This window comes from Plectrocnemia conspersa, unplaced genomic scaffold (assembly GCF_051122295.1).
Source record: "Plectrocnemia conspersa isolate PC_06_02 unplaced genomic scaffold, ASM5112229v1 ptg000003l, whole genome shotgun sequence".
Taxonomy (NCBI): Eukaryota; Metazoa; Arthropoda; class Insecta; order Trichoptera; family Polycentropodidae; genus Plectrocnemia; species Plectrocnemia conspersa.
The window spans coordinates 20,854,049-20,875,593 of record NW_028277167.1 but is presented as its reverse complement, the minus strand read 5'-3'; the positions used below and the strand labels follow the sequence as shown (position 1 = coordinate 20,875,593).

General features: G+C 29.1%; 1 protein-coding gene across 1 annotated transcript in view; it reads left to right on the top strand.

Annotated features, from left to right (window-relative positions):
- The first annotated feature begins 7,662 nt into the window (after window positions 1-7,662).
- LOC148236914 (uncharacterized) overlaps window positions 7,663-21,545 on the top strand; it is an 82,177-nt gene continuing 68,294 nt past the window's right edge. The window contains exon 1 of the mRNA XM_088182211.1: window positions 7,663-8,148. Within this exon, the coding sequence (XP_088038337.1) occupies window positions 8,139-8,148 (10 nt within the window). The 5' untranslated portion in view covers window positions 7,663-8,138. The remainder of the gene's footprint in view (window positions 8,149-21,545) is intronic.

Here is a 21,545-nt window from a genome sequence, read left to right as displayed (position 1 = left end):
TTTATTCCTTTAATTTTAACTGTAAACCAGCACGATAGACCATTAGTTTGATATATGTATGTAATAGCTTACGTTTAGTTCTATTGTAATATTTCTCGATTTTTTTTATTGAATTACCTAAATTTTCAAAATAAACAAAATAGCAGAGAAGTTTGTTTTAGTGATCTTAAAGGTCAAAGGTACAGTGTGTCAGAAAAGTATTTTTCCTAAAAACTATTTTAAAATCTTTTATGAGTATAATTTTTTCAAATTATTTAGCTATCGTATAAAATATACAAAATCAGTGTCTCTTACATATAATCTTAACGGTGCTAATTTGTATGATTTAAAATATAATTTATTTAAAAAGATATAACCTTCTCCTACCTCTAGATGAGCTTTTTAATTATATTATCCTAAAATATTGGAGGCCCAAAATATTTCAATCTTTTCACATCGTCTGCATTTTGGATTTTTTTTAATCTAATCGATAATTTTCTTAGATATTTTTTTGTTAAAAAATAAAATTTGTACTACTATTTTTTAATGTTTTACAATTGCTTCTTTTTTTATACTGCTGCGTAAAGGTCCATGCCAGTTGTTTGAAAAATTCATGCTTTCTTAGGAGCATTTAAAAGTGGTTGCTATTATTTGAGTATCAAAAAATTGTTTACGATTATATCAACTACTCTAATCGATCTTATCTTTTCTTTAGTTTACAATAATAATTAGATAAGAAGAAAAAGCTCCGGGTGGGAACTGACAGATTTAAAAAATGTATGGCGGTCGAACTTAAATCTCGTTTTTACAATAATCGAAATTTTAAATTAGCAATGACTGTTAGTATCAATTTTCTCTATGATTTAATTTAAAAAAATGTATAAACCAACATCAAAATTTTAAAATGTATTAAATGGTTAGAAATTTTTTAATTTATATTCAACAACAAATTAAACTGTAGTAGGATGCAAAATATTAACCCCCCCCCCCCTTATAAGACCTCTTTGTACATCGTCTGTATTTTTATTTAGTTTTATCTAGGTGTTGCATTGATCGAAATAAATGCTAGTCGGAAGGAGCAAGGTCTGGAAAATAAGGTGGATGAGATAAAACCTTACAACCAAGTTCGTAAATTTCGCCACATGGAAATGCGTTGCGTTGTAGAACTATTTAACTTCTGTGGACGAGTGCGGGCTTTTTTTATGACCTTGAACAAACAATCGAGCTGATCACAATAGATGCTTTTTTGCTTTTGTTTGGCCAGGCTTAAGAGTTTTGTAATTCACAGTCCCTTTGCATTCTCACAATATATATAAAATAATTATACATATATACAACGATTGTTTTCTTAGCTCAATTCGTGTAGAACCCATTCCTGTCTTCAAGCCTCTCCAATATTCTTTATGTATCTATTTTACAGTATCTTTTTTTTTAATAAACTAATAACATAAACATAACATACAATTTTGTATATAATGTTTACCTGGTAAAAAATCCGCCATTGTAAATTTTGGGGCATAATTTATTTTGAGTTAAGGTGTGTACCAACACAGATTTAACATAATTAGTACTAAGATATTCTCAGTCAAAGCACGACTGACTGTTCAATTTTAAATTTTAAATAAATACATTTACATATTTCGGGATTACCTAATATTTATACATAAAATATTTAAAAACGGCCTGCTACAAACATTTTGTTTGACCTGGTTTCTTTCGCTTTTAACACCGCCACTCGATACTGACTCCTGAATTACATCTGTATATTGGTGCACATAATCAGTTTGATATTTTAAAAAACACCGCCTGACCAAGCAAAATTAACTGAGTGTGTGCTTAATATAATTGTGAGTAGAAAAACTGATTATTTTAGCTTACTATTATTTAATAAATTAAAATCAAATTTTTTTTTACTAATTTATAAAATGTTATATAAATGAGAATATGAAAAGCAATTCATTATTACAAATTACTTATTTACAAAAATAAATGTTTTAATATGCGTTTTACGAATGATTTAGTTTAAAAAATAGCATTTATTTTGTAATATCTAACCATTGTTTGTACGGAATTTTACTTTATTATAAACGCAATTTTATTAAATACATACAATTATTATTAATTTCATACAAGTTGATTGATATTAAATATATTCGAAAAATAATAAAAAATCATTGCTAATTTAAAAGATAGAATTTGAAATAAAAAACTAAATACTTCCCATATACTTTTTCAATATATTGTATGAAATAAAACATAAATTAATGTACGCGTAAGCTTAGGTCATTAACTATCAACGAAACTCGAAACTTTCCTGAATAAACATTCTAAAATATACTTGGTAAGCAAATATTCACACGTGCGCTGTAAAAACATAAACCAATTATACAACCTCGCCTAATTACGGTTTAATTTAACTACTAAAAATAATGCCGCGTATAACAAAATGAGACGTGATGAAGTGTCGACTCTTTGAAAAATACGCAAATTACCCGAAACGTTATTATGTCATAAATTTCGTCATATAATTAATTAACATCATTGTCCCGGCTTCCCCATGAAATAGCGTTCGCATTTGTTATGAATGAAATATTGTCCTATGTAATTTATTTGCCGTTATATTCATATGTATATTGTACGTATCAAGAGTAAACTGTTTTTTCCTGCCGCTCGCCCTTATATGGTAAGCAATATTCGTGAATACATAAACTACATATGTGTATGTATATCATAGGAAGGAGGTTTTGTTTTCTTGCCAGGAATGACAAACCCGAATTTTCATCAAAATGTATCCAGCATCGTGCTTGAAACGTTATCGGCGGTAGTTTTGCGGGTCAGCTGTGTATTTTTGCGAGCAAAATATAAATTATGACTTAACCCCAATAATTAAAACTGTTGGGTATAACGTGCAAAGTGTAATAAATCAACTTAACGGTCACTAGATCGAACTATGATAAAAGTTAATTATACATTAACAACGTAATAACGCGATGTTTCCATTATTAGTTGAATAATAAATACACTATTTACTCTAAATTTAAATTTTATTTTTAATAAAAATATTTATAATTAGTCTATTTATATACAAGTATATTGCTTAAGAAGCTTATTTTGATTATTTTTTGCTGCTCGTATAATGAATTCATATTAAAAAAAATGTCTAAGCTCGATATGTACACCTATAAATATATTTATTATACATAGCCCATAGATAGATTGATGTCAAGTTGTTATATGATATTACATACGTGTTTTCCTAGAAGGTCCACTTATAAATCTCAAGTATCACGTATTCCAATAATATCGAAAACAAAGTACATTTACAAATATTATTTACAATATATAAAAGCAATTAAATATGATGATGAGATACTATATGTATTATATTATTCTTTAGGTGTAGCTCCAGGATGTTCAATGTTAATCATACACGTGGTTACTCAATGATAAAGGATTATATACCATGTATGTATTTTAGCACAAAGCTTTTGATCCTCTCCAAGGCAATTTCATGTCAGACCTTATGTTGTCCCGGCATACTGACACCTTTATATTTTCTAAGCAATATATCGTAAATCAGTAGTTGTTGTGCAGTTTATTCATGGTTATATAACAAAAATACTATAAAAAAATATTATATTTAGTAATTTGCAGAAAAATATATTTAAATATTGGTTATGAATTTAATTTATATAAATTAATAAAGTAAAGAAACACTTTCTATTATACCTTCTAGATTAAGAAAATTTGCAAATTTAATTAAAGTATTTTTTATAAAAGATCAGAGTCCTCTGTTCTTTTTTATTTAAGATTAAAAATGATTTTCAAAACTTTGAAACAATAATATTTTTTAGAAATGTATGATTTTAAGGGCAAAGCACCATCACATTAAAACAACACTGTTCTTGAAAAAATACTGTAAAAAAGTATTTTCTTTGCTTTTTAAGAATATGTTTTTAAGCGATATGGCTTATACAACAGGAACGTTTATGAGTGCTGACGTAGTGCCGACACGGTCAAGAATAAGGAACGCGATCGCGACTCCCTAGGGCACATAAAAAAACATTACAAATTAATAATTGAAAACATATACATATTTTTAAGTTTGAATATTATAAATATTATGTTTGTTTCACTCCCTGATTATACTGTGCTAGTGTGGAATGTTTGAAGACATACATGTGTGAGAAACTTACAAAGCAATTAAGCCAATCAATAAAACACAAAGACCGTCATCCACGAGATAACGGTTAAAACGGATAAAATAATTGCTTAAAACCACTTAAGGTGTGTCAATGCTAAATCTGAAGATAAAAGCAGATAGGCAATCGTGAAAAGGCGTCTACTTTAAAAGAGATAAATATTCCATAAAAAATAACCCATAGAACGCTACATATAAGTGCCTAATTATAAAGCAGTTATAATGCTAGGATTTTAGCACCGCTTTCAGATTTTCTATATAAAAGCTTAGTCCTCAGCAGAGAACATTTGTTAAAAATCGAAGATTTGATTCGATAACAGACTCCCTCCCGGCCTTCAGTCATCAGATTGCTATCGACCTTAAAAGTCAGCTTATTACTAGCTCTCTCCATTCTGACCAAGATGAGATACATCAAAAGCATATTTGTCTTTATTAATGTCGTTGTAATACACCTGCAAATACGAAGCGCTCAGCATCCATATTTATTGATATTTTTTGTTGTCGGCTCGTAGCGAGAAAAACTATTGTGCTATAAAAATATAAATTAGTACATAGACAAACTATATTTAGAGAAATAACTGAAAACTACCTAATCATATTTGACGAATATTATTATATGATTTACCGCATATGAGATTTCATCTACCTTATAACTTTATTTAAAAATAGGATGCGACTAAAGCAATATGAATAAACAAACCTAAATAAAATAATATTTATAAAAAACTGTTCATGTATAAGATTGTAAATCTATCTTAAAAATATTTCATATTAAATTTCCGTTTATATTAAATAATTACATTTATACCTTCTTTTTGTTTGAGCATTAAAAACACACAGCAGGATCTCAAATATTTCGTAATCAAATATGTACATATATTATGTGTAAGAAGCAAGAAATATTAAATTATTTAAAAAAGGACCATTTAAAAAGTTAAGCGTATGTGTATATAAAAGGTCAAATATAAAAATCGTACCTTTGGGATCAATTTTGAGTACATTATAGTTTATGGTATAAGTATTTAAATCATATTGTGATTTCCACATTAGCTTAGAATATAATGTAAAATCTAGATATTTTGATAATCCATAGGTGTATTATACACGTTAATTTTAGTTAAATTGCTTTTTATTGATTAGCCATTTTTCTGTGTGGATTTAAAATTTAACATGGTGTATTTGAATAGTGGTAACAATCAAAGAAGTAGATTTTTTATATTGTACAATTTTTATTTTTTATAACAAATCCGACAATCATGACTTGACAGGTTTTTTCAATGCGTCATAATAGTAATATAGTATATAGTTCTTAGCTGTTGTTTCGCAGTAGCTTTGCTCAGATGTATATCAAAATTTTAGCCGTATTGTGTCAGAACGCGCCCGTTGGCGTCGGAGTATCAATACGCTTTCTACTTCAAATGTAAAAGCTCGGGTGTCGCACTTTAAGGTCGGTAATTACCAATTGAGGATTTTTTTTATTTACTTGTTCTGAATCACGATACCATTTATACCATATTTACTAGAACGATAGACGAGTGAGATGAGACATACAAGATTTGGGTTAAAATCCCATATGAGCCTTAGTGTTTTTATTTTATTTTTTATCGTGTCTGGGAGATTGGAATTAGTGATTATTATATAAAAATAATTCCGATCGATTATCATAGATAAGCATCACCTAATTTTTTCTAATCTTACAGATAAATATCGTGATGATTAAATAAAATCAAGCTTAGTAGTATTTTTTTATTTTTTTGGCCGTGGGGTTTGGCGCTCCCGCTCGCTTCCTCAGGTCGTGTGTAAGCCGTTACCTGTCGGCTCATTAGCGACCCTTACTTGAGCATAATTGCTTCCCATCAGTGACTATGGTCCACTGCCAAATCTCAACCTGAGCCACGGTTGGTATCCCGGTCCAGAGCTACTAATGGCCTCCCGGCATCACTTTATTTTGTTAGAGACCGAGGAAGGAAATATATTGGGTAGGTAAGTCAGGTTTTCTAATATTAAGCTATTTCCCCTCATACATAATGGCATAAATGTATTTTTAAAAAATACTCAATAATTTCAATCTCACGCGCACGATAGGGTCCATATGGGACTTTAACTCATATCTTTCAGGTAATTATTACCTCTGATGGTGCTGATATATTAGTTACCGATGTACAGTGTGCGGTTTCAGTTCTAAGACTCTTGGGGTAATTCGGCGAAAATTTAACTACTTGTATGAATTTAAGATTAAATTTATTTCACAGTTTATGAGTCAAACATTATTTTTTTTATTTTTTGGGGGGACGTGCTATATAACCTTAATTTTCAGATCTGTTTTGGCGTTTTTATTTTTTACTTTGTTTCAGCAGATTTTCCCTATCTTTCCGCACTAAAATAATTTTGCTATATTTGAAATTTATCTATGACTTGATAGATATAAAACGTGTAAGTCCATTAAAATACTAATGAAAAATAAATGATTAAAAATAGTATAATGTGTTAAGTGGTAGATCTTCGGTTGTGTCGGTAGGCCCTTTTTAATGTCATCTGTATTTGTTCTCGAGCATGTGTCTTAAAGGTGAAGCGTAAGAAAGCGTAAGAGGAGAAGTAGTAGTCCGAACGTCGAGGCGTAGCAAAGTCGAATATTTCTAGTCCGGCTTAGTGCCGCGTTGTATACCCCGTTGTACGTCCGGGCGTACGTCTCGATGACTGCTAGGTCTGTGGACACCGCTCGCGAGACTTCAGACGCACGTGTCCCGTTGAGTATGAATTGCTACAGATTAAAATTATTATTTTAATATTTATACTTGTTACATACAAGGAATAAATATAAAATATACGTAACTATTAAATGTAGCCAATGGCAGTTTTCTACTTATGCTGTACAAACATGATTAAATAATAGTTTTTTAATTATTTTATTTGTATTTGTTTTGACTTATTTTTTGTGATAAATTGTCAAGTTTATTATATTGTCTGAGTTAGAAGTATAAATAGATTAATTTGTAAATCTTATATTTATACAATTAAGAAAAGTAAAATATTTTTTTTCTATAAGGAGAAAATTTGGTCCTACCTCACTACCACTTCTGCATTAAAAGAAAAAATATCCATTTATCTTAATCGAGGCTTAGCCATCAATATTAAGCTCCTGTGCTATTTGTCTGAAAGGAACGACCCGTACTAGCGAGTTATGGTGTTGTTTACCAAGCATTTTCCAACGTATGAATCAGCGCGCTGAAAAACACGCAAGCGGCGATTTTCAACCGTTCGATCAGAGAGCACCGCGGGGGTAGCTCCGATAGCGCTCAATGACCCAATTCAGAGATCCAAGATGTGGCGCGGAGGCGTGCAGTTGCATGTGTCGGTCCCCGGCCAAATCCGAGGGGCTAATCCGCGCTCACTCACACACGCTCACCATCGATCGTGCAAATGCGCATGCGCGCCGCTCGTATTCGCGCGCCACGCCACTCGGTGACCGCGCGTCGCGCGAACGGCCGCTCGCGTCGGCAACCCTGGCAATCACTCGTCGGCAACCCTAGCCCGCGCACGCACAACTCGCACGCACCCAACCCACACGCTCACGCTCACCCCCCACCACCGCCGCGAATTAACCCGGCGCGGACGGCACTACGCTCGAGTCATTCGTAAAGTCGCGCGCGCGCCAAACGCGCTAAAGCAAAACAAACCTAAAAATAATCACACGTCTAAAAATATAAAGACCCTGACCTGAAATTTTCAACTGCACCCTTTCGAGCCAAGGACGTTGCACACTGCATTGAATATGTGATTGAAAATTGTGCGTTCTAAATAAATAAATAATAATACATGTGTTCATCGTAATCGTTTGTGTGATTGATGATATATCGGTGTCTCAGTTGACAAATGATAAGAGTGGCCCGCGGGCAAGCCCCCTCGGTAGCGAAGGCCCAGGCCGAGAGCCCCAAGTCGCACTGAGAGGAGCCGAGGGATGAGGAAAGGTTAGTAACCACCCCTGATTGATTATGAGACCCCCGCCGTTGACGCATTATGTAATTTTCATTCATTATCTAGCGCGAAACCAAAGTTGCGCAGTGTCATATGCAATAGTAATACATATACAGAATGGCTCAAAGAACCGAATTATTTCTCCCAAACTTTTAATACCGCGCTAAGTTAGACAATATATTTCGATATTGCCAATAAAACTTTTTAAATATAATAAACGTCATAATTAAATAAAATATAGCGAGGAGTTGAAAAACAATAGCCAGAAAGTATTAATAATATATAGAAATATATATTTTTCAGCAAATTTTCGCGTGTATTTTTTTTCCACATAAAGACTACACAAATGTTAATACATAAAATTTTACTAACAAATTAATTTTCTTAACTAATAGCAAGGAGCCGAAATTTACAGATTATAAATTGGCAAAATAAAATTAAAAAATATATAGAAATACATATTTATCGGTGACATGGGTATAATAAATACACAACCTACAAACTATAAATTAATAAAATATTACACACTTTAAGCAACAAACTAAATTATCACGCTAAGTTAGACGATATATTTTATTGTTGTATTAAATATTTAAAAAACCTTTTTAACTCTTTGGACGCGTTAATCAAAAATAAATATTAAATTTTTTTTTTTTAAAATGCAAATTTTACCTGGATAATTTTGTGTTTAATTGTTCTGATTTTTTTATTTTTACCTATTTAAAATGATATATTATGTTTATTCATAAAAAAAGTTTTTCTGAAAAAGCATTTTTTTTACTGATTTTTGCGTAAAGAGATAAAAAAATCAATTGGGCGACTTTAGTCGATTTACGCGTTCAAAGGGTTAAAATTAAAATCGCAAAATTTATAAATCATCATAAACCAGCACGATAGACGAATAGTTTAAGTCGGTGACTATTACCCGAAAGATCCATGTTCAAATCCCATATAGACCCTGACGTTTTAGTATCGTGTCTGAAAAATCAAAATTTGTAATTATTAAGCAATTATAATTCTGTTCAATCATCACAGACTTGGGTTATCTAGATTTTCTTAATCTCATGGATAAATATCGTGATGATAAATGCAAATTAAACTAGGTCCTTAATACAAGATATAAAAAAATATTTTATGCATAATGAGCTATTTCAGCCCAGAGAATATCATAAATGTATTATTATAATACATATTTTTTATCAAATTCTATGTTCTAATTCTATGTTCAAAAAAATTAACAATGTATTGTGAATACCAAATACAAGTAGTACAATATGAAGGATAAATTATTAAATGCAAATACAAGTAATATATATGAAAAATATAAGACTAATTAATCTCTATGCATATACCATATAATTTTAGCAAAGAATAAATTTTCCAAGCCAAGTAAGACGATATCGCTTTATTTTGTCTATAAAACTTAATGCAATAAAATTCTTTATATAAATAAAATCACAAAGACTTGAATAAATATTCAGTTAATATTATTATGAATAGTTAGATATATTATAATGTTATCCACGAAACTATGGATATAATAAAAATCCTAATAAAAAGCCAAAAAACAGTACGTTTAGATTAATAGATTATGAATAACAAAAAATGTATTTTAAAAATATAGAAATATGTATTTTTCGGTAAATTTTAAATACAAAATATAACATAAAAATTGCATTGCGCGGCCTAGTATGCCTCTGCGCTTTTTAATCAAATATAAATTTGAATATTAATTACAAGATTTGGAGATTTTCTTTATAATATATGTCCCTTTTTTGAGAAAAATATTAGTTAATGAGTAAAATATCCTACATTTGCATAGATAACTGAAAAGTTACCGACTCTAGTTATTTTTAAGTATTTCAAAAATAAAACCAGCAGGAAAATATCGATTTTATAGTTAATTTTAAAGCAGTGCCGTGGTCGTAAATTTAGCAGTGAGTTTGCGGTGCGATAGATGCACATATTTACGCTACATTAACCAAAGGGTATACGCAATTAAATATTACACTACAGCTCTGTTTTAAGGTTGAGACGATATAATAATTGACACAGTAAACGTTTAAATAAGTACCGCCATAACAGATTTTAATGCTACAGATAGTAATAGAAAAAAACTTAAGTACTTTTTATTTATTTAGAAGCTCATATTATGACATTCTTTGTTTAACAGTAATCAATCACAATATTTTGCGAATGTGATTTTTAGTTCCCAGTATTCAACCCCTAACATATAATATTTTTTCACTATACCATACAGTGTTTTTTGCGCGCAAATTGATTTGATTTAAGAGCCTTGGTTCAAATGGAAGTATAAGTGACATAAATTGAAAACGTTTTTGATGCTCCTTATTGTTGCCTATTTGAAAGCGAGCTACTTTTTTGATATATAATAGAATATAACCCATAATAATATCATAAAAATATTCATTGAATTACTACATCTAAGAAAATTGCAAAATCATTTTTTACAGTGATGTTCAACCCAAGGCCCGCGAGCCGCAGGCGGCTCACTCAATGCTTTTGTGCGGCCCAGTAAACGGCACAAAATAAATATTCAAAGAAGAATAAAAATTCGTAAAATTGTTATTTTCGTCTTCAAAATGTGCACTTAAAAATATATGTGTATAAACTGTTTTATGACATGGTCTGAGTAACAGATTTCTGATCTTTTACTTAGTAGTTTATTACTTTTTACAATTGAAAAAATATAAAACAGCATTTTTAATCCTTGTGGAGACAAACTGAAAGAGCAAGAACATTTATTTTTCGTTCAGATAAAAGCCAAAGCTAAATGTTTAATTTATCATGACTCTGCTTTAATATTATATTCATACAATTTAAGAAGACATTATGAAAAAAAAATATGATTTAAGAAAATATATTTGCGACAAATAGAAAGTGTACAAATACTTAAGGAAAGTCTGACTGTAGTACAAAACATATTTCATGAACAAATAGTTCGATTGAACACCATCATCAATGTCAGAATACGAATATCATATATTATTGGGAAAAACTGAAGCCATTTTATGTTAGTGGATATATAAAAGAATGCATTATAGCTGCAGGAAAACAACTTTCTCTAGAAAAAGTCTAGATTTTGAGTCAAATCAGTCTATCACATCAAACTATAGCATGACGAATAGATAAGATTTCAAATAAAACTCGTTTAACGTTGAACATGTTTCAAGAAAGATTGTGTATTTCTCACTGGCTTTGGATGAAACAACATATTAAGGATACGGCTCGACTTGATATTTTTATTCGAGGCGTGGATTGTAAAATAAATGTGACTGAAAAATGTCTCGATGTTATGAGTTTCAAAAATACATCTACTAGAAAAAATATAAAATAAAACACATGCATGACCATAGACTGAAATTAACAAATTTTACTGGGATTACCACAGAAGATCGGCAAGAATATTGAAACTGTTAAATTAATTCTTTAGTATAGAGATGTCATATTAGAAAATTTTAAATCTGCGGAGCTTTTTATTTGCCATTGTTTTTTGCACCTTGAAAATGTATGTGATGGCAATTGTTGTTAAAAATTAAAAAACGATTTTTGAAGCATCGTCAGTTTCAAAATTTTCTGAGTACAGCGATTAACTTTTTACTTAAAAATTCGATCGCGGAAAATGCATAGAAAGATTTCGGAATTTAAGGAAAAAAATTAAAAATTTAATTATAAAAATTACCAAAATGTTTCTAAACTTCACGATGAATAATGGCTTTTGGATTCCTTACACGCATCACAATGAAATTAAACGAACTTAACAAGCAGCTATATAAAAACAAATTGATTACAGATTGTTATTGAAATATTTGCAAAAAAAGTATTCATAGCAAAACTCAAACTTTATCAAATTTTTATATTTAAAGAATTACGAGAATATGTTTAATATTTTTTATGTCAATTTTATATTATTGTGGAAACAGCTTCAACAAATTTGCAGATATATCTTAGGCCAATGACAAAGTTCAATTTAATAAAAAATATTTCTGAATTGATATATTCTCTAATTAAAAAAAATTGACGATGTGCATTATAGCTGCAATTTATATGTGTAAATTTTTTTTCTTAAAATTAAAGATATTTTAAATCAAATTAAAAAAAATAAAGAGTTGTAATATATTGACAGATGACAATTTGAATAATCAATTACGGTGATGACGTCGAAAATATCTGTGAATATTAAAAATTCAGTAAACCATTTCACTTGGACATCACTGCTTTAGTATAGCATAAAGTTCTACAATGCGCGATAGTAAAAAAGCACGATGGATAACGCAACAAAAATGATAATTTAAATAAAATAATATATTTGTAAGGAGCTCCAACAAGGATCATAAAAAAATTAAACAAAATTATTGTAGAACGTTTGCTTTTATTAAATCATTACGAGTTAAAAATAAAACTGCGCGTATCAGAGATCCTGCGATACGCATTTTAACTTTTTATTTTTTTATTCTTATTTAACACGATATACTTATATATATATACATACTATATAAAAAATAAATAGACATTACTTTTTCGAATAACTTAATAAATATTAAGTTTTAAAAGAAATTTATATCAGCTTAATCAAAATTATAACAAGATTTATTATAATGTATAGCCATTTCTTGAGTTTGGATTTGCATAATAAAATTAGTTAAATTATCCATATGAATAAAACTTTCTTAAATATTTTTACTAAGCCTTATATAAGTTATATTCTTTTTATGATGTACTTATTTATTTCTTACATTCTAGTAATAAGTTAATTGTAATTGCAATACCTGATTATTACACAACTCACTAAATTAAAACTATTTGAAAGCTCTATCTGTTTTTCATATTATAAAGATATGTAAAAAGTTTACATAAGTTTTCAAGGATTAGATTGAAATAAAAAAATATTTAAAATAAATATTACAATTTCAAACATGTGTGTGTGCTTTTAATCAAATTAGGGTTTTAAAGCTATATATCAGCAGTGTTCAATATCAGTGTATCAATATATTTTTTTCGATATCAGTGTATCAATATCTGATTTAACAGTGAAAGTTACGTTTAAGATGCTCATCTAAATTGTTTGTTTTAATTTAACCTTTAATGTGCTTCATACGAAAAAAAATAAACATTCTCGTCAAAAGAGTCATCATAAAAAGAGCATATTCTTAGAGCGCATGGGTATTTTTCATTATGCAGTTATAAATGTATAAAAGTCTAATACAGACAATTAAATAAATAGTTCTCAACATTAAATGCCTGATTACAAATCTATACATTATATTTACAAGTTCGCAGACAATGTGTCAATATAAACTGAGAATAGAGTAGCAAATATAGTAAAATTCAGTTGCTGTTTTCTACAATAACTCATGTGATAAAATAGCAACAAAAGCCTTATATTTTTGTTCTGACAGTATTTTAAAGTAAATAAAGTTATTGTTTTTATTCTCAGATATGCGCAATTTTAGTTTAATTTTCAATGCCGACGATATTTGAAACATTTAATTCGTTAACTGCTACTTATCTAAGAGATCAAAATAAGTAATGATATGCACTAAAAATGCTAAATCACTCATTTTTCAGTTCAAGTGTAGGTTTTGCTTTTGAGTTCATGACATAATAAGGTTACTGCAGTACAGTACACAGTGCATCCATAACACGTTTTCAGAGGATTTGAAAACTTAAAATTAATGGTGATTTAATGCTTTTAATTTTAAATAAATTTATTTTGTTACGTTTATAATATTATCCATTTTATTGATGTAGTATGCAGTGATACTTCATGAAATGTAAATCTTTATTGCATCGTCATCAACTAGTTTCGTTACTCTTTCCTTTATCCAATTATCATTGACCATATTAACCCTTTAAACGCCATCGAGTTTTCAGTTATTCACCTGTTATTTATCTTCACATTCTTTCTTTTTAAAAATAATTATAAAATACTTGTTTTAATATTTATAGAATCATCATTTTAATTTTGTTTAAGGAGTTAAGCTATTTATTAAACCTATTTTACGACCCTAAATGATTACCATGGCTCTTACTCAGTTAAAACTAAAGTAATAGTCCATGCTGTGGCTTTCTAATTGGCCATATTGAGTGTAAACATGCTCGTTTCCAAACTTTTTGAACGTCCAACAATTTAACAACTCACCTGGTACTCATTTATCAGTTATATTGTTGAACTTGTTACTTGAGAATTTCTATGCAACAAAGGAGTTCCAATGATATAAATGCCAAAAAGCTGATATAGATTGTTAGATTTTACTCTAAAAAAATGATAATGTGTATTTTCTGAAAAATATATATATATATATATATATATATATATATATATATATATATATATATATATATATATATTGTAATACTGTTACTTAAAACTTTTAGCGTATATTAAACCAACGCAATAAAGTCAGATGTATTTATAGCTGTAGCTATATAATAAATTAATTTTATGTGTTCCTAAATAACACACACACATTTTATTATACAATATTTCTTTAATGCAATATTTCACATGTATGAGTAAGCTTTTCAATCGTAACTAATGTTTATAATGCAAAAAATACACATATAACAGTAACGAATAAATATGGAGGGATTTAGTGAGATTCTCTACCGGTTCAATGTTACACTCGTGGGTTTTCCAGAAGGAAATAAAAGATTAATTGATGTATTTATGGACGAAGAATCGCCAAAGAGCAACCAATAATGAGATAACATTTTTCTTCTGGTTAGACATTAACAAGAAACGTTGGTGTAATACGAAATATTTTCAAGTCATTACAAAAAACAATAAAATGTCACAGTTCACTTTTAAATAATTTAGTCACCATTATATTTGATTAAAATTTAATATTACGTTCAAACATAATGAAATTGTTGAAATTTGATATTTATATTATTTTTATAATAATATTGAATGTTAATAAATATTAAAGGAAAGCTCGTTATTGAATTTCTCGCAACAGCGCAAAGGGGCAATCTAATTGTATTAGGTATTACGAATAATATTGTAATATTTCCAGCAAGTTATTAAATTATTCAATGTTCCCAAGAAAAGCCGGTTCATCGGTTATAAGCAAACTGAAATTAATTGGATAGTTTGACCATTTGACATAAATTTCAAATTAATCACATATATATATATATATATATATATATATATATATATATATATATATATATATATATATATATATATATATATATATATATATATATATATATATATATATATATATATATATATATATATATATATATATATATATATATATATATATATATATATATATATAAAAACTAACTGTGGTCATATATTGTGGATGACTTAGATTTAGATCTAACTTCTTTTGCCTCCTCGATTGTGGAAAAATATCAATGCGGATTTGTACCAGGCTGCTCTACAGCCGTCCAAATTCAGACAATTTTTCGTCTATATCACATCCGACTATAAATGTAAATATTTTGGCCCATTTCGCACAAAAAAAGTAAGCAATAATATATAATATCACAGTAGCTGCTTGTAAACTCATAATATATTATTGTATTAGTTCAGTGTGCGTGTTTTTTGGATAAAAAAAATATATATATATATATATATATATATATATATATATATATATATATATATAAATATATATATATATATATATATATATAAATATATATATTTAATGAATAATAAAATTATATCATAATAACAATATCAATATACCATTGCACTATTTATACATTTTAAATTGCTCACGATAAATTTGTATGAAAAACAAATTTAAATGGATCGAATATTGTATTTTTTTTTTATTTGATTTTTAAAATATATTTGATATAAAAATATACCTAAATTTAATTAAATTCGCCAAAAAGATTTTTTTCTTAACTTACATCAATTGATACTTTCAATTAATTTTTTTAAATTAAAAGTATACTGTAACGTTGTTTTTCTTTTCGAAAAAAGGTTTAATAAACATAACGAGCCAAAAAAAATTGTAAAGCCTAAAAAAGCAACAAAGCTTATTTTGACTAGAATAAAATTTTCATGTTTTAAAACAAATCAAAAATAAAAAGCAGATTTAACGATGTTTAAATTCAAAACTTTCAATATAAATAAAAGTTAACTTATGCTTAATCGAAAGAATATGTTAAATATTTATCCAATATATTTATTTTTAATATACGTTTTTTGTTTTAATTGTAGTTATTTTTAATTTTAACTGACGTTAAAATAAATTGTTAAAATTATATTCAATTAGAGAATTATGAGTTGTGGTACAAGTAAGATCTGTAAAATATATGCCACATGCTGTGGTGTGAGCTGGTGCATAGTCGTGTTGAAGCAGTTGATTTTTATTTAGTCTATGATTCTCTTAAAGTTTGATGGACAAATGGCACAGGTTGGCCGCTGTGATAGTGGTCGCCGACACGTCAGTGTTGCCAGAATGCCGAACTTGTGGCAAAATAAATTAATCTTCATAGTACTACCATTTAGTAGTTTATTTCCAAAAAAAGATAGTGATGCCGGAAGAGCCCAGGTATCAGTAGCTCTGAACCAGGAAACTAACTGTGATCATATATTGTGGATGACTTAGATTTAGATCTAACTTCTTTTGCCTCCTCGATTGTGGAAAAATATCAATGCGGATTTGTACCAGGCTGCTCTACAGCCGTCCAAATTCAGACAATTTTTCGTCTATATCACATCCGACTATAAATGTAAATATTTTGGCCCATTTCGCACAAAAAAATTAAGCAATAATATATAATATCACAGTAGCTGCTTGTAAACTCATAATATATTATTGTATTAGTTCAGTGTGCGTGTTTTTTGGATAAAAAATAGAAGCTGTGGCGTACGCTGCTCTATGCTCTGCTATAAAAAATCTGATGGGAGCATGCGAAAGCACCGCGTTCCCTCTATCAATTTATAATTGCAAAATTCAACTAAGAAGAGAAACGGAGACATTGGCATTGATGAATGTGTGAATGACATTGGCATTGATGAATGTGTGAATTGCTCTAAAGTCAGTGGAGCAAATGTTTTTTAGCATACAGTGAATCAGTGCGAACAAAAAATGCTTTATAGTATATCGGTGGGATAGAAAAATATCTTTGTACTAAATATGCCACTCATCACCAAACTTATGGTCAATTAAATCAGTCCCCCACAAATGCATTCAGTGCATTAAAATCAATGCTTTGACTGTTGATCTAGCATTAGCACGGCACTGAATATTATATCAGTCTCTGCTACTGTAATTAAAGCACAATGATAACTGATAACTTTGTCGCATCCTACAGAATATATCACTGGTTAAAATGTCATGTCATACAATCATATCTTTCACTTTTCTGTCCCATGTAACAAAACCATTAAAGCTCCCAATGCCCTTCAGTTATTTAACCCTCCGTGTTTGTGTTGTATCACACACGAATATGTTTCAATTTACCCTCGAGTCCCGGGAGCATGTCGGGCGCGGATTCAGGCGTGTGAATTCGTCAAGTGTGCAAATAATATTCGAGTCGTGCCGTATACGTATAGTTTCCTGATTTCAGCGCCCACATGCCGTGATTAACCCATAGCCTTCAGCGGAAAACTCGGGAAAATATGACAGGCGATAAATTAGAACCGTCCCGGGAGCCTCCTAGCAAGTGTGCCGTGCGTAATTCACCGTCATATGGCCCATTCCCATGAGATGCGTCTCGTCAAAGTAACCGATGAACGATGATGACACGCGCCAATTTCATATGAAAAGGGCATCTGTGGAGTATGTAAAGCTAGCACGTGTTGTGAATGTTGATTTGGTTCGTCTTTTGCTATTGGGATAAGCTTTCAATCAACCGGCCCAGCTTATAAATCGATATAATTTGGGTTCGAAACAACTGAAGCTTTGAACGGTGTATGAATTTAAAAAAAAATAATATATTATACGAAAATCATCCAGTTACATATTATCTACATGTTATATTTCAAGCAAGAATTCTATTATATTCCGGTAATACAATGATTAATGTGATTCAGCGCACAAATATTGGTACCGACAATCGAGTTAACAAACATCGACGTCGTGGAAATAATCAAATCATAAATTAATGTTTTATCACGTGACTAACCATTTGGTTTTTATTTGTCTAATTTGATATGAAATTCCCTGCGAAATGTCTGCTTTTAAATAAAAATAAGTACCGAGATAAATTATCTCAAATAGGGTATAAAAAAAATATACACTATAAATAAGTAAAAATACGCAAAAAATAATAATCTGTATTATTATAACTTACATCAGGGTTTCCCAAACTTTTTCAGCGACGGAACACTTGGCAAATCCGAAAATTTTGGCGGAACACTTAGCTTATTTTTTAGGATGGCTAATTCATAATAAAATAAAACATGTTATTAAAGAAATGTTATTAAATTTATTTAATAAACATAAAAATACAAATAAATAAAACTCCTATTGACTGATGTATTTGGGTTTTTAAATAACAATTTTTTTTATATCAGGCACAATTTTGGTTAGTTGTATTTTCATATCTGCGTGGCGTGGAGTATATTTCTGTATTTTGTTTTTGTTGCAATATACTTAAAAAATCCCACTTCGCATAAATACGTCGTGAAAAACGGAAGTAAACAAACCAGAACTTGTTTTGACACCTTGGGGAACTCTTCAGTCAGACTCGCCCAGAAATTATTTAATGGCTGATATTTTCTTTTCCAATCAGAATCATTAACTAAATTCTCATAATCCCTTAAGCCCACTGGTTTTACTGTTACGGAAAATGGATTCCGAACCCAGGAATCGTCCTTACTAGTTTTCGGAAAATATTCCGAAAGAGTTATTTTCAAGTAATATAGGTGTTTTAAAAATACTTGTGAAACTTTTTTATCTACTTGAAAATTCAATTCATTTAAACATTCATATCCAAGACAGGAAAACAATCAGAATTATTAGATTCAACCGATAAAATCTGAAATTGTATTTTTTTATCAAAAGATTCAATTTTATCTCATATTAAAAATTGTAATACTTTTTTCTTGTAATTATAAGTTAACATCATTTCACTTTGTAAAAATATCCGCCAGATATGCAGACGTATCAACCAGGAAGGATTTGTTAAAAATTTTATAAAATGATGTTGCAAATTATTTTGTGTTTTCAAGAAGACTAATAATTCATTTCGAAGTTCATAAAGTCTTATTAATAGCACTTTTCCTCTGGATAGCCATCTCACTTCAGTATGTAATAAAAGTGCTTCATGTTGACTACCCATTTCATCGCACAAAATTTTAAATAATCTGGATTGAAGTGGTCTAGATTTTACATAGTTTATCATTTTTACGGCTACTTCATAACATTTTTTAAATTTGTGGAAATTTTTTTAGACAACAGTGCATGCCTATGCAAAATACAGTGACTGCTAGTAGCATATGTAGTCACATAAATAAAATTCGTATAACAAGCACTAATATCGTGAGATTAATTAACAAAAAAAATATTGTTTAAATACGATCAAATTTTAAAGTTAAAAAAAACAACACCGACTTATGAAACTTTTCCCTCCAGATTTTATACACATCAATGTTGAATATTTAACACATATTTTCAAGCTTTTTTATCAGATTTATGAACAAATTTTATGTATTAGCAAGACTTACATTTTTTTTTAATCTACTCTAAATTTTTGTGAAATATCTATTTAGGCTCCGCGGAACACCTATTTTGGATCCGCGGAACACTGGTGTTCCGCGGAACATAGTTTGGGAAACCATGACTTACATAAAACAGCAATATATGGAATTTAGCTTATAGTATTATTAGTAAAGTTATTGTTAAGTTTTAATTAAGAATGCACATAATATTCATTTTTTGTCTGGGATTTGGTGACATAGATAAAATATTGAAATAAGACTGCATATAAGTTAATTGAGAGAATCATTTATACAAAAGCCAAATTTATTTATAATATATAATTTAAAAAAATAGTATTAATCTAATTATTAAAAGTTTTTAACTGTATTTTATAAATGTTTAAAATCCACTCAGACGTTTATCACCTGTGGGAAAAATATAATTTAATTTTATAAAACCAGACTTATATTATTTATTTAACTCCGACTAACTTAAAGTGTTACAAGGGAATCTGAGTGGTTCTTATAATAATTTAATTTATAGCATATGTCTCTGTATTAATTGTTTACTGTGGAGAGCGTGAAAGTGACGGAAAACCTTATTCAGCAGTAAAGTTGGGTTCAGCAACCGTTCGCGAACAATTTTATGATCGCGCCACTCGCACAATTTATGACCATGGCCATAAGCTGGGCCATATAAATACAAGATATAGATATAATATAAATACACTCTACATACTGTGAATTTAAGAAACTGAATAGACCAGTAAAATCATCTATAACGGCGCATATTTTCATACATTATGTTTATTGGTTGGATTTATCGCACCCATGTGCAACCGTGTATTTTATTTTAATGTACAAAATATACTCCTTTATATTAGAGCTTCAAAGTATTATAAAACTTTTTAATATTAAAAAGATATGAATGATATTATAATATAAAAAAATATATAAGTAGTAATAAGTAGATTACACTGATAAATCTGTATGTATGTATATACTGTATTTTAAATATTTATGCTTAATGTTACAAGTAAATGTGTAATTTTACAAATTAAATTGGGTTCATTACATAACACAAAACGGCTTTTGCCACCCCGCACAAATTTACCGTAATTCTCTAGCTGAATATAACTAATTAACTTTAGTGCACTCACCAATTAATTAGTCTTAGTTCTCAAACCGCAAACCTTACTTTTATGTCATTCATTTAACTCAAGAGATGTTACATAACGACATATTACGTGGCATGTTTCAGGGCAATCGAAATTTACTATAAATATTCAATTATGAAAATTTCACAGTAGTTTATTTTTATTATATTTGTATTCTGGATAGGTACTATAATTCAGCGATATCATGTCTCAGAACAATAAAACGATTAGGTTACAGACGTTAAATAGTTATGTGATCGTTTCATTTGACTGTTGAAAAATTAGAATAAATCAATAGTGTATCATATATTTTGCTAAATTTCTGTATATTTATTTAATATTAAGATAATTATTTTCTCATCTGTGTGTTTTAAGTTTATAATCGTACTGATAGAATAGCAATAAATATTATAAAAAAGCAGGGTTTCCTAAGCTATGTTATGTGGAACACTGGTGTTCCATGAACAAAATTCTAACTTGTTTGATCTAATTTTAATAGGCGACTATCATTTTGCACCCAGTGAGTACAAATATTGTTTTTCTTTGGCTACCCGATCCCGACTGATCATTAATCTGTCGACAAGATTGT